Here is a 15,772-nt window from a genome sequence, read left to right as displayed (position 1 = left end):
GAGCTTGAAAAGGATATTACTTCTGCTACAGCATGGGGTTTTCAGTGGCTGGTGAACTTCAATTCAGATAAAACCTAATTTTTTTTAGCCAATTGTTATCACAATAGTTTAGATCTTCCTATATTTATGAACGGTAATGTACTCGGCGAGTCATCCATTCTTCATCTTTTAAGATTAAGTCTTATTTCGGACCTTTTTCGGAAACCATATATCAAATCTGTTGCAAAATTAGCATATGCTAAGGTTGCATCTCTTTATCAAGCTCGACACTTTTATTTTCAATTCAATTCTCTATCTTATAAATCTAAATATGGCCTTGTATGGAATATTGTTGCCATATCTGGGGCAGATCTTCTAATAATGTCCTTTCTCTTTTAGACAAGGTGCAAAAATGCATTGCAAACATATTTGGACCTGCTCTTGCAGCCTACCTCTGACCATTATCACATTGTCGTAATGTTGCTTCTCTTTCTCTTTTCTACAAATACTAAAGAGTGATTTTCTTGGTGGTATCTTTTTGGTAACACTGGTTTTGACAGATCAGGCGTGCATTGTGTTATTGTCAAACTTGTTTAGTTTGATCTATAATTTAACCATGAATTGACTTAAGAATGAACATCGCTTGCAAATTATTAAATTTTACTACCAAAATTCATGCTCGGTTAAGAGAGTACATAACGCACTTCTTCCAATTTATGGGCAGTTTGATCGGCCTACTGTAGGAGCTGTTCAGAAACTTGTGACTAAATTTCGAACCCAGAATACATTATTAGACATTAAACCACCAATACACACATGTAGAGTGAGGACGGAAGAAAATATTGCAGTTGTATCCGCCAGTGTTAGCGATGACCGTTAAATGTCAATTTGCCGCTGTTCGCAGCAATTGAGCCTCTGTTACTCCACTACGTGAAAATTTTGCAAAAGGATTTGAGTGTAAACCTTATAAGTTACAGCTGAGGCAAGAATTGAAGCCACGCAATCTTCCACAATGTTTAACATCTGGTGAATGGGCACTGGCAAAGTTGAAGGAAGATCCACATTTTTATCGAAAAATTGTGTTTAGCGACGAAGCTTATTTCTGGTTGACTGGATACGTTAACAAGCAAAGTTGCCGTATATGGAATGAAGACCAGCCAGAAGCATTGCAAGAGCAACCAATGCATCCCAAAAAAGTTACTGTTTGATGTGGATTATGGGCTGGTGGCATCATCGGACCGTACTTCTTCAAAGATGACAATGGCCGTAACCTTACAGTGAATGGCGAGCGCTACTGTGCGATGATTACAAACATTTTTTTTTGCTTAAAATGGAAGAGCTAAACTTGGCTTACATGTGATTTCAACAACACGGTCCCACATGCCACCCAGCACAAAAAACAATGGCCCAATTGAGAGGTGAGTTCGGTGAACAGTTTATCTCACATTTGGTGCCTGTCAATTGGCCGCCCAGATTGTGTGATTTAACGCCTTTTGACTATTTCTTCTGGGACTATGTTAAGACAAATGTCTTGAGGGATGAACCAGCAATAATTGACGTACAGCAAGCCAATATTGAAGCATTTATTCGTGAGATACCGGCCGATATGTTGGAGAGAGTGTACCAAAATTAGACCTTACACATGGGCCATCAAAAGCAAAGCCGCGGCCAACATTTACATGAAACATCTTTAAACATTAAATTATATCAACCGTTTTATCAACTCAAATAAAAATTTCATCAATTTTTTCAAATTTTTTGTATTTTTTCTGAAAATCGAATCCTATACCTCTTAAAAAGTCACCCTTTATAATGGGCACTGCTCTAAAGAGCTAGTGTCTCTTGTGCCATCTACTAAAATTCATTCTCGTGTTAATCGTTTTATTAAGTCTCATCCTTTTCTGTGACTGTTCCTAAATGCTCCAAAAACTCTTATTTGTCTAGTTTTTTTTCTCGAACATCAGTTCTTTGGAATTTGCTTCCTTCATCTTGCCTTCCTGATTTATATAATTTGCAATCCTTTAAGTTGTCTGTCAATCCTTATCTTGCTCTACAATCTTCATCTTTTCTCTTCCAGTAACTTTCAACTTTAATTAGTGGTTGCTTGGAGCCTTGTTGGAAGCAAAAATGTTTAAAAAAAAAATTTTTTTAACTACTAATAGCTAAAATTTTAAAATTTAAAAATTAAAAATCTAAAATTAAAATTTTATCTAAACTTATATAGTCATAGGTCTAATATCATTACTTGTTACAAAGATAGTTTTGCAACTATTTGCAAAAACTTAACTTCTGTTTTTTTTTTGAATCGCTCTTCACACATTTCACAGTTTTTATTATTAATTTTTTAGTACTCCCATTCTTCAATTAACTATTATAAAGAAAAGACTCTATCATGCTTTTGACAGGTTTTAGCTTTTGATAAAGTCTAGGCTTTTATTATATGGTTTATCTGGGAAAGTGTTTCTAATTACACAATGTAACTAATTTAATTTTGCTTTGTCCTTGGGTTGAAAGTATGTTTTCCTGGATAAACAAATAGTAAATAGAAAAAAACTGTTAATCATTTTGTTAAAAACTAGGCTGTTTATATTTTAGCTGTAAAAAGATAGGGTAGTTAAAAAAGGGTTAAAAAAAAGTTAAATATGTTGACACTTTTATACTTTTTGCTTAAATGTCCTGCTACAGTACAATCTGAGTAATTTAAATATTAAAAATAATTAAACTATCAAAGATTGAAAGTAAAATTTTCAAAGCTAAATAACATATGTGAAATAAAAATTCACATCTGTTACATTGTCATTAATATTAAATTGTGTACTCTTTCTTTTTTTTATCATGTAAGTAATCATCTCTTTTTATAATCATTTTTAAATAATCATTTTTTTTTATTTTTCTCTTTTTTTATTAACATAAACTTTTAATCCTCATAAACTTTTCATTTTGTAAAATGATAGTAAAAAAAAATTGTATAAAAATATATGCTATGTATAAAAATATCACTTCAAAAATCAAAATACAAGATTTATAATTTTTAAATTTTATAAAAGTTTTATAATTTTGGTTTAAATGTTGTTTTGCATCACGACTCGATGCTCAGTTTTTTAGTTTTTATCATAAGTTTTCTGACTTTTTTTTTTTTTTTTTTTTAAATTAAGGTTTTACAATAAATTGTGTAGGCATAAACTGCCTGTCAACCTAATTATATAATACTTGACAATTACAGAGTTTGTATAACTAATAGAAAATAAAATGTGGATTAGTCATAGAGAAGCCATTCATTTTTTAGATGATTGTCTAGAAGCAGTTTAAACGTTTTTAAAGATAACGCTGATACAATGTGATTAGGAAGAGAGTTCCATTTATTTATTATTCTTAGAGAAAAAAAATTTATACGTAAATTTAATCGCGAAGATTGTTTTTTTAGTTTATATATATGACCACGAGTAATAAATTTACCATCTATTTCAAAAAGACTTCTGTCACTATTGTTGTTTTTGCACCATTTGTAGACGTTGATTAGGTCTGCACGAAGTAGCCTGTATTTTACAGTTGTCATATTTAATGCCAACAATCTTTGTTCATACGGTAGATCCTGTAATCTATTGATTCATTTCGAAGCTCTTCTTAACACATTTTCTAGTTGCCGTTTGTCTTTGAGAAGTCCAGGGTTACAGATTGATCCACAGTATTCTAGGTGAGGGCGGACTAGTGCTGAAAATAGTTTTTTGAAGGATAATAAGTCTGGATATGATGTAAATGTTCTTTTTATTATTCCTATTATTTGTGTGGCTTTGTTGACTTGAATAGTTGTGTGTTTGGAAAATAATAAGTTCGAATCTATGTGAACACCTAAATCTCGTTCGCAATTTGTGGTTTTAATGTTTATTTTTATATTTTTTTCTGGATCATGCATATTATAAGTATGGAATTTGTTGTTGTTTCCTAAGTGTATTACAGAACATTTATCAATGTTAAATTTCATTCCCCATTTTTGAGACCATGTAACAAGAGCGTCGATGTCATTTTGTAATTCTTGCGCAGATTGAGTATTTTCAATAGAACGGAAGATTTTGGTATCGTCAGCAAAAAGAGCAGCTTTTGATTTGATTACTTCAGGGATATCGTTGACATATATAATAAAAAGTAAAGCTGAAAGGACGGAGCCTTGGGGAACTCCACTTTTAACGGGTACCCAGTTTGAATAATTTCCATTAACAACAACTCTTTGTCTACGGTTTTTCAAAAAGTTTTTAATCCAATATAGTATTGATCCATTTATACCATAAGCTTTAAGTTTCGAAATAAGAAATTTATGTGGAACTTTGTCAAAGGCTTTTTCAAAATCAAGATAAATGTTGTCGATGGGAATATTATTATCAAGTGATGACGTCCAATAATTAATTACAGTTAAAAGCTTAGTTAAGCAGGAATGATCTGGACGAAATCCATGTTGGTGTGGACTTAATAAATTATTTTTAATTAGGTGTGTCATAATATGATTTTTTATAATTTTTTCAAAGATTTTTATTAAAGTTATACTGATAGGTCTATAATTAAGTGCTTTTGATCTGTCTCCTTTTTTGAATATGGGTGTAATTGTTGCGTCTTTCCATATTTGGGGTATTGATCCACTCTCAAGTACTTTGTTAAAAATAGTAGATAGATGTTTAGACATTTGAAAGCAAGTTTTCTTAAATATAATTGGGTGTAATGCATCAGGGCCTGGTGATTTAGATGAGTTTAGACTTTTGAGGTATGTTTCGATATTTTCCGGACTTAGATCAATATTGTTTATTAGTGGATTTACATTTTTATATGTTAGGTTAAATTGTGGTTACGACTTGGTTTACCATGAAAACTATTCTATACAGATAACATCATTACGTGCCCAGAGTTTTATTATGTATGACAATAAAGCCTGGTGAATAAAGTCTATGATGCCTAGCATTTGGAAAAACCAAAAAAGATAATGATAAGATGGATTATGCATCCATCTGTTTTTTTTGTGTGTTTCTAAACAATAAGAAAAAAAGTGGGGTTAAGAATATTGATTTTAGTAAAGACCAAGTGTAGTGATTTTAGACTAGGGTTAGAAATAGTGAGTATATTTGATAGGGTATGTTGAGGAAGGTAAAGGTGGTTTGACATATAAAGTTTTGAATTTCAAAATTATTTTTAATTTTTACCATAAAGTGTCAACATATGCTTTATTTTTTAAATAAATATAAAATAAAAATTTAAATATTAAAAAAAATACTTTTTATATAACTTGATCGACTGCCACCATCAAAATCCTTAGTGAATCTTAAATAAGTTCAGCAATTTAATGTAGCTGCAAACAAAGCAAATATTATGCTCAGAATTCTTAAACACACATTTGTATCAAGAGACATTGACATTTGAAAAAAATTTATACTGCATTTATTAGACCATATCTTGAGATTGTCATACAAGCCTAACCTTGATAGTGATATCAGGGTATCGAATCAGATTTCATCGTGAGATTGTCAGGAACTGTGAAATCAGACATAAGTTTTTTAACAACCGTGTAATCAATGACTGGATTGCTTTGGCAGATAATGTCATCGAGGCAACATCAGTTTATGAATTTAAACAACTACTGGACAGTTTTCAGATATAGTACTTACTACAGCTCATTATTTACAGTAAATGCCACACCAAAGTGGCTACATACGAGTTGGGTATAGACACGTATACTCAGCTGATGATGAGTTTAACAAGACTGTGACTTTGTGTAACTTAATTAACTAACTAATTTTATATATATATATATATATATATATAAATTAGTTAAAACTATATACATACATATATATATATATATATATATATATATATATATATATATATATATATATATATATATATATATGTATATATATATATATATATGTATATATATATATATATGTATATATATAAATTAGATAAAACTGTATGTATTTATATACATACATATATATATATATATATATATATATATATATATATATATATATATATATATATATATATGTATGATATATATATATATATATATATATATATATATATATATATATATATATATATATATATATATATGTATGTATGTGTATATATATATATATATATACACAGTATGCAAAAAAAATAATTGTACACTTAAAAAAAAATCATAATTTTTAAAATTGCATCAAAAAAATGAGTTTTCGTTCAAATATTTGGGTTTTTTTTTTTGATATCTTGATAAGTAATGTTTTAAGAATTTATTTCTGCATTGGTGAACTAATTGTCTTTCAAACCTAATAAATTTTACACAATTGATCTAATGATGCATAAAATTGACTTCAAAAAAATAATTGTACTCTAATAAAATTCGTTATTTTAAAGTAAATCAGGTGAACTGAACAATCAAACTAATAAGTAAAGTTGAAAGTAGTAATTTTTTAAATACGCTTTTGTCCTAGAAATAAAATAAAATATATTTAAATAGTATTTCAACAAAATGGCGTCAAAAAAAAAAAAGTTGTCTTTCCGTCAATGGAGCCTCGTTGTTGATTTGAAAAATCAAGGAAAATCCTACCAGATACAAAAAGAAACAGGAATTCCTTTTACGACAGTGTCCTCAATTGTTAAGAAGCATGATCTGATTGGAACCGTTGCTAGTGTGGCTGGTAGAGGACGAAAACACAAGACCACTAGTGCAATTGATTGCAATATCATCATTAATGTGAAAAAAAATAGATTTGTTTCGGCAGTTAAATTAGCTTTAAAAATTCAAGGAGATCACAACATCATAGTAACTCCTCAAACAATTCGAAATCATATTAGAGAACATGGATACAGAGGTAGAGTTGTTTGAAAAAAACCTTTTTTACTTGCAAAACAAATGAAACGTCAATTGGAATTTGCAAAGAAGTACAAAAAAATGCCGATATCATATTGGAAAAATATTTTGCGGTCAGATGAGTCAAAACACAACCTTGTTTCATCGGATGGAGTCCAGAAGGTGTGACAAAAAAAAGGAGAAGCTTATAAATTGAGTTGTTTGCTAGGTAGTGTAAAGCATGGAGGAGGAAATGTGGTGGTTTGGGGTAGTATGAGTTGGAAAGGAGTGGGGAAATTGACATTTATTGATGATAAAATGCAGGCTTCAATGAATTGTGAAATTCTCAAAGCCAACTTGCGGCCATCTGCTAAAAAATTGAGGATGGGAAACGATTTCATACTCCAGCAGAATAATAATGCAAAGCATACCGCTAAGAAAACAAAGGTATACTTTGACACAAATAGCATCAATGTTTTGGAATGGCCATCTCAAAGTTCGGACTTAAATCCAATAGAAAATTTGTGGTTTATTTTGGACAGAATTATTGGCGATCGAGCATTTACACGCAAAGAAGACTTGAAAGTAGCTATATTCAGCGCATGGGGTAATATAACAACAGAAGTGACCCAAAATTTGGTCAACTCAATGCCAAATTGTCTAGCTGAGGTTATCAAAGCCAAAGGAGGCCCCACTCGATACTAATCTCCACGAAGTTTGATGAACTTGGCGTTATATATAAAACTGATGTTACCACAACTTATTATTTTTATTTTTTTCTTTATTACCTCTTTTTTTAAATTTGTTCTTAATATATATAATATAAAAGTAAAGTAAATAAGAAAAATAATTTTTTTTTATATTGTTAAAAAAAATGTGTTTTTTTAATTAAAAACCTAAACTAAATACAAATTGGTAAAATTTTATATTTTTATATTTAGCTGGAAAACACTGGGGATCCATGGAGTCCAATCCTTTACTCAAATACCCGAAAACTAAGTTATTTCAATTGTACCTATTACTTACTGGTTTGAGTTTTTATTAATTTTATGATATTTAAATGGCATTATTACTGTTTATATTCAATTCTTGGTGCCAAACAATTGGCAAATATAATCTCCTCTTGTTTTTGATTATTAACTTTTTTAGACTCCCTGTTTAATGATTTGTTTTTCTAAGTTTTTATTAAAACTAAGATTTCCTCTCTCTCTTTCTCTCTCTATCTTTTTTTATCTTTCTCTCTCTCTCTCTTTCTATGCTATATATGTTACTGCTACCCACAGCTATATATGTTACTGTTACCCACAGCTATATATGTTACTGTTACCCTCAGTTAATTTTGCTAATTATTTTATCCAAAACTGAGGAACAGCTAAATAAAAGAACCAAAATTATATCAAAGTGTTGCCACAAAAAAATTCTTATTAAAAAATAAAAAAGCTCACTACAAATCTGACTAACAACTAAAAATAACTACATTAATCTACTCCATATATCTCTAGGCTAACTAATAAATTACTCACATACACAGCTTTTGTAATATATTTCATAATATTATATATACTTTTAATTAATTTTAGTATAAATTTTTTTAATGTATAAATAATGCACATAAACAAATATTTTAAACAACATTAAACATATAACTATTTAACAACTATTAGCTGACTAAAAACAAATCACTAAGATTATTAACCTAACTACTAATTTATTTCCATCCCATAACAATCCAAAATTCAAATTTAAACCGTCCAAAATTCAAATATAAACATCCACTAAACAAATTGTAGCAAAATTAAACTTTTACTAATTGCCTGATGATTGTGGTAACACATGAAACTCAGAGTTGCAATATCAAATTATATTATAAACTTTATCATTTAGCTAATTTCTGGTACTGCGGGTAACAGTAAAATATATACTATACATATATATATATACAGCGCCGTGCTGTAACTTTTGGGGGCCATGTGCAGAAACTAAAAAAAAAATTTTTTTCTTTTAATTCGTAGTAATGTATGGTACTGGAGAAGTTTTTCTAATTTATTTAATAGGGGGCCCAGTGCGATTGCACTTGTTGCACTTGCGATAGTACAGCACTGTATATATATATATATATATATATATATATATATATATATATATATATATATATATATATATACATATATATATATGTATATATGTACATATATATATATATATATATATATATATATATATATATATATATATATATATATATATATATATATAAATAAATACACATAAATTAGTAGAAAGTCATATAACAACAGTTTTATCAGAAAAAGACTCATCAGAAAGGAGAGGTTATACATTTCTGATGATTCTTTATTGATAAAACACTGTTGAATGAAAAAATTTGTCACCTCAGAAAATTATTTGTATAACTTTTAATTTGAATTGCTTAGAGAATTTTTTAGTTTATTAAAACTAAGATTGCCTCTCTCTTTCTCTCTTTTTATATATATATATATATATATATATATATATATATATATATATATATATATATATATATATATATATATATATATATATGCATACATATATATATATATATATATATATATATATATATATATATATATATATATATATATATATATATACATTATTTTTTTTTAAACATCTTTGCTTCCAACAAGGCTGAAAGCAACCAATAATTAGAGTTGGAAGTTACTGGAAGAAAAAAGATAGAGATTGTAGAGAAAAATAACAATTGACAGACGACTTAAAGGATTGCATATATATATATATATGTATATTTATATAAATATAAATATACATATATATATATATATATATATATATATATATATATATATATATATATATATATATATATGTACATATATACATATATATATATGTATATATATATATATATATATATATATATATATATATATATATATATATATATATATATATATATATATATATATATATATATATATATATACAGTGCTGTACTATCGCAAGTGCAACAAGTGCAATCGCACTGGGCCCCCTATTAAATAAATTAGAAAAACTTCTCCAGTACCATAAATTACTACGAATTAAAAGAAAAAATTTTTTTTTTTAGTTTCTGCACAGGGCCCCCAAAAGTTACAGCATATATATTAACATATATATATATACATATATATATATATATATATATATATATATATATATATATATATATATATATATATATATATATATATATATATATATATATATATATATATATATATATATATATATATATATATATATATATATATGTTAATATATATGTATATATAGATATATATATTTAAATATATATATATATATATTTATATATATATATATATATTTACATATATATATATGTATATATATATATATATATATATATATATATATATATATATATATATATATATATATTTACATATATATATGTATATTTACATATATATAAAACCCTCGGAATTAGGAAAAATGAGGTCAGCAATAATTTGCCAACCTCAATCTTTTTGAGGTCAGCTTCAGGATGAGGTTGGCAATAATTTGCCTACCTCAATCTTTTAGAAGTCGGCATCAGGTCAGCAAAAATTATTTGATACAAAGGTCTTAAAATAAAACATAGAAATGAGGTTGGCAATTTTTTGCCGACCTCAAGCACTTTCAGCTTTGCAGTTAGTTTTGCATTGCCGAATGCTGACTTTAATTCTGAGGGTTGTATATATACACACACACACACACACACACACACACACACACACACACACACACACACACACACACACACACACACGCACACACACACATATATATATATATATATTATATATATACATAAATTAGTAGTAAATCACTTAACAACAGTTTTATCAGAAAAAGATTTATCAGATATGAGAGATCTTACATTTTTGATGATTCTTTATTGAATGAAAAAATTTGTCACCTCAGAAAATTATTAGTATTACTATAAATTTAAATAGCTTAGAGTTTTTATGAACTTATTTTTAACTACTGTTGTTTAATTGTTAAGGTAACAATGTCTACAATTGGTTATGGTGATATTTTTTGTAATACATTCCTTGGAAAAACTTTTACAATGTTGTTCATTTTTGTTGGACTGGTATTATTATTTAATTATTATAATAGTTATATATAATTCAAGGATTTTTACTTACTTTTTTTTTTTTATTACTATATATACATTATACAGCATTTCATTAGTTTTCTAAATTATTTCTTACTTTTTTTAAGTTTTTATTTTACTATTGTTTTACTTAGTTTTAAGATTTTAATTTGTTATAAATTTTAAATTATTTAAGAAAACATTGTTATTATATTTTTATATTAATAAACTTACCAATTCAAGTCGTTGTCTTTTTTAAATTTTGAAATATTTGCTATAATTGGTCTTTATTTGAGTCCTAACAATTAAAAATCTCTACTTATGTTGTCAGATCATGGAAAGAATTTTCAACAAATTATTAATTAATTAAATTTAATTGATTGAATAGATATTCAATCAACCAAAGAACATATTGAATTGGGGTTTTAACAAAACTTTTAAGACTTTGAACACATCGTCAACGTTATCAACATGGATTGTCTCAGTTATTGATTAAGGTAATGTAAATCATAAAGAGCTGTATGAAAATATGAAAACAATTTTTCTTGTGAATATGGAAAAACAATGTTTTTTTTTGTTTTTGTTTTTTTGTCATTTTTTTTCAACAATGACAACTAGACCTAGTCTAATTTAGATCAGTAACTTACAGTTAGTTATACAGTAGACCCCATATTTAGTATACTGCTGTATACTAAATATGGGGTTCTTTTTTTTTTACTTATTTTAGTAAATTCTATAAGATTTTTTTGCAATGATATTTTAATTAAATTGAGTAATTAAGTTTTACTGTTACAATAAAGTTAATATATTTACTCGCATGACATTGATAACTCCCACAACTGCATATGCAATTATGTTACTAAATATGTTCTTGTGAATATCAGAACACATTTAATAAAAAAAAAATAGACGAATATTGTTTTTATTCTTAGGGTTTATTTGCATCATATATACCTGCTATTACTGATTACATTAGCTCTCATTCAAAATACAATAAGATGTTTTATTCAACACCAGGAAAAAAGTATGTTTCCATTTATCTTTATAAATTTTAATTTAAATAATACTATTTTTATCTTGTATATATTGCTTATATATATATTATGTTGAATTATGAGTTATGTTCTTTTTAATTTATTGATATTAGAACCGAGAATTATTTTCAAAAAAAGATTATTCAGTTTAAAGCTAAAAATGATCATAAACAAGCTAAAATGTTATAAACATATAAAAGTATTAAAAACAAATAAAAGTGTTATAAATGGTTAATTATTTATATTAAATTGTGTTTATAGAAATAATATTTTTCAGGCATGTTATTGTTTGTGGCTATATCACCCATGAAAGTGTTTCTTCATTCTTAAGAGACTTTCTTCATCCTGATCGAAATGACAATGTTACTAATGTAGTGTTCTTGTCACCGTAAGAAACTATTAGACTTTAAACTTTTTTTTAATGTTGTTTTAAAGATTTTAAAGGTTTTAAGTTTGTTTTGTAAGGAAGCAAGATTCTAATTATTACAATAATTTATATGATTAATAAAAGATTCTATAAATACTAATTAATAAATACAAAGAAAAAAAGTATTCTATGAAAAACAATGTACACTAGATATATAAATTTTAGTTTGACCAAATTTCAAAAAGTTATGAAAATTAAACTTGTTGTTATTTATAAATCACTTTTGACTGCCATTTTTGCCATTGATTGCCATTCAATTTATATAAAAATATATTTTTATATAAATTGAATGGCAATCAATGACAAAAATATAATTTAAATAAAAAGTTCTGATTTTTCAACTTTTCATGCAAAAAATTTCTAGTATCTTATCAGTTTAAATTCAAAAAAAATTCAAACAAGAAAAACACAATCAGTGATAGTTTAGAACAAGACTGTACTCTAAGTTGTTTATTAACTACACTGTACTGTATGTTGTTTATTAACTAAACTGTACTGTACGTTGTTTATTAACTACACTGAACTATATGTTGTTTATTAACTACAAAAAAGTTTGATGTCTAGAAGTAATTCTAAATTAAATTTTAAAATTATCAAAATAGGTTTATCTTACAATCTTTAATATATATATATATATATATATATATATATATATATATATATATATATATATATATTTATATATATTTATATATATATATATATATATATATATATATATATATATATATATATATATATATATATATATATATATATATATATATATAATATACTTACTAGCTGGAGTTACCCGGCGTTGCCCGGGCCAATATTTAAACTGGCTTACCTGATAGCTGGAGTTACCCGGCGTTGCCCGGGCCAATATTTCAACTGGCTTACCTGATATCTGTACACAAAAATAGGCCCCCCTGACCCCGGAGGTCGGGGTACGGGGTCAAAACCCAGCTAAGAACCTTCTCCCCCTCGAGGACTACCCCCATGCCAAATTTCATCGAGATCGGTCCGGCGGTTTGGATTTCTATAGAGAACAAACAAACAAACACACACACATTGCCCTTTATATATATTAAGATATATATATATATATATATATATATACATATATATATATATATATATATATATATATATATATATATATATATATGCAGCCCTTGAAATTGAAAAAATAAGGTTGGCAGTTTATTGCCAGTCTAAACTTATTTTTGATTTGTCATCAAGTTGGTCCATAAAAAATCATCAACCTCATACTCTTTTAGGTCAGCATTGCCAAATGCCAACTCATATTCCGAGGGCTGTATGTGTATTATATTATCTATTAAAGCAGATAAATAATATAAATCTGTAAATAATAAAAATATAAACAAAATAATAAACAACCTTCAAAAATAATAAATAAAAACATTTATTGAATATAGATATCCTTTGTGCCTTTAATAGTATAACATCCATTAATGTATAATATTAGCAGACCTATAACCAGATTTTGTTTTAGGAGGGTTACTAATTTTTTACTGTGGTCCACTGTTTTTTTAAACAAAATTTACAGGTCATTTTTTTAAAATAATAAAATTAAACACAAATTTCCTGCAATTTTTAATATAATGTAAGTGTTGAAAAATGAAATAATAACAAACATTTGGTCTCAATGGTAAGTATTCAATTAATAACAACAATTGTTAATTGTCTAAAAGAAAAGAGACAAGTTCTAATCTTCTCACTATTTCTTCGTCAAGGAAGTTAGAGTTTCTTCCATAATATATTATAGTTTTTTGAATCGTTTAAGATAGCTCCACTGAAGTTTTCACATATAAGAAGCATTTTTCAATTTTTGACAAATGTTGTTGCAATTCACTGTTAGAATTTCCGATTCATTTAAGCAGTGAAAGAAAGCTACTAACATTTCCTAGTATATGATGCAGAGGTATACATTGTTTTCCACAATAAATAACAGCTTTCATTATACATTTCAAATATGTGTATTGCATTTGATTCGTTCAGCAAGTTCTGTACTTAAGTTTCTGTCTTAAAACTCTTAAAACATTTTCAAGTGTTAAATGAATAGTATAATATTTGTTAAAACAACTTTTGTAATAAACTCTATTTTTGTGATAACCTAACTTTTCTTTAAGCTTATTCCAATTATTAAAGTGTTTAATAATAAAAGACCCCTTATCATTTCTTTCTTTTAAAAATAAAGCACATGGGCCGCAAAACAAACCTTGCTGTACAGCAGAATAGCATGCCGAATTAACTTTCGCCCATCTATTTTATCAAAAATATTTTGGAAAGTCTGTTGGTATAATATAATTTGTGATGTATTGAATCTTGATTTCAGGCGACATCTTTATTATATTTTGCTCAATAGAACTTATGTTAATAGTAGACATAATGACATTTTTAATGTCAAGAAAATGAAGGTTCTCAACAACTGACATCATTTTTAAGCGTACTTAAACAATTTGAATGTTGTTTTGTTGATGATCATTGGTTGCATTAAAAGATGTGGACAATAATTTGTCTTAATTTTTTTCTCAAGAAGTTCGTGAAAACTGCTGAATATTCTGTCAGAGGAAATATCAAAATTAACATCTTATTTTTATAACATTTTTTTACAAAAATAAGATAATTTCACACATTCTTATGCGAAAGATTTTAGTTTTTTTAGTTTTTTAAAATGTTTTTCCTCAACCCCACCTTTTTTTTGATTCATATTAAACTAAATAATTTATACGAATAAAAAAATACATATAAGTAAATACCAATGTTAAAAAATGCAATAAAAACAAAATGCCTGATAAAAGTGCTATATTTTTATGCAATAAAACAAAAGTAAAATGTTGTGTATTGCAATGTTTTCCTTTTATAGCTGCTCTATATTCACTTTTTTTAAACCATTTCTATTGGTTAACGCTAGTAAAAAACAACTTAAAAGCTTTCAAACATTAATGTTGCTATGCAATAAAATTTCATTGTCGTTTTTGCAAACTATTGCGTTTTTATAATTAGCAAAAGTAAGAATTTTAAAAAAGCTTTTGGCAACACTACTTTTATTGAAAAAAAAGCGAATACATAAGTTTTGGAACCACCCCATTTCTTTAAAAAGAGGGTGACAGCCACCCTACTCACCCCTCCTTCCTTTGTTATGGGCCTGATATTAAATTAAAACATGATATAAAGTAATAATATTTAATTGCATGTTTCAATATACTTACATTTTTTTTTTTTTTTTTGTATATAAGACATTAAGAATTAATGTTGTATATGAACTTGTTTTCTCAAGAAACATAATTTTATTTAGTAAGGTTTTTTTTATATTTTTTCTCTTTGTGAATTTGTTTAAATTAAGCAACCATTAA

General features: G+C 26.6%; 1 protein-coding gene across 4 annotated transcripts in view; it reads left to right on the top strand.

The window, feature by feature from the left end:
- Positions 1 to 15,772, top strand: part of LOC105848876 (calcium-activated potassium channel subunit alpha-1) — a 108,370-nt gene that overhangs the window by 46,065 nt on the left and 46,533 nt on the right. For all 4 annotated transcript variants that reach the window (XM_065795296.1, XM_065795298.1, XM_065795299.1 and 1 more), the window contains 4 exons: positions 7,750 to 7,836; positions 10,857 to 10,946; positions 11,882 to 11,973; positions 12,261 to 12,371. In XM_065795296.1, coding sequence (XP_065651368.1) covers positions 7,750 to 7,836; positions 10,857 to 10,946; positions 11,882 to 11,973; positions 12,261 to 12,371 — 380 coding nt within the window. The remainder of the gene's footprint in view (positions 1 to 7,749; positions 7,837 to 10,856; positions 10,947 to 11,881; positions 11,974 to 12,260; positions 12,372 to 15,772) is intronic.

The sequence above is a fragment of the Hydra vulgaris genome, chromosome 04 (genome assembly GCF_038396675.1).
Source record: "Hydra vulgaris chromosome 04, alternate assembly HydraT2T_AEP".
Taxonomy (NCBI): Eukaryota; Metazoa; Cnidaria; class Hydrozoa; order Anthoathecata; family Hydridae; genus Hydra; species Hydra vulgaris.
This window is presented reverse-complemented; position numbering and strand designations above follow the sequence as displayed.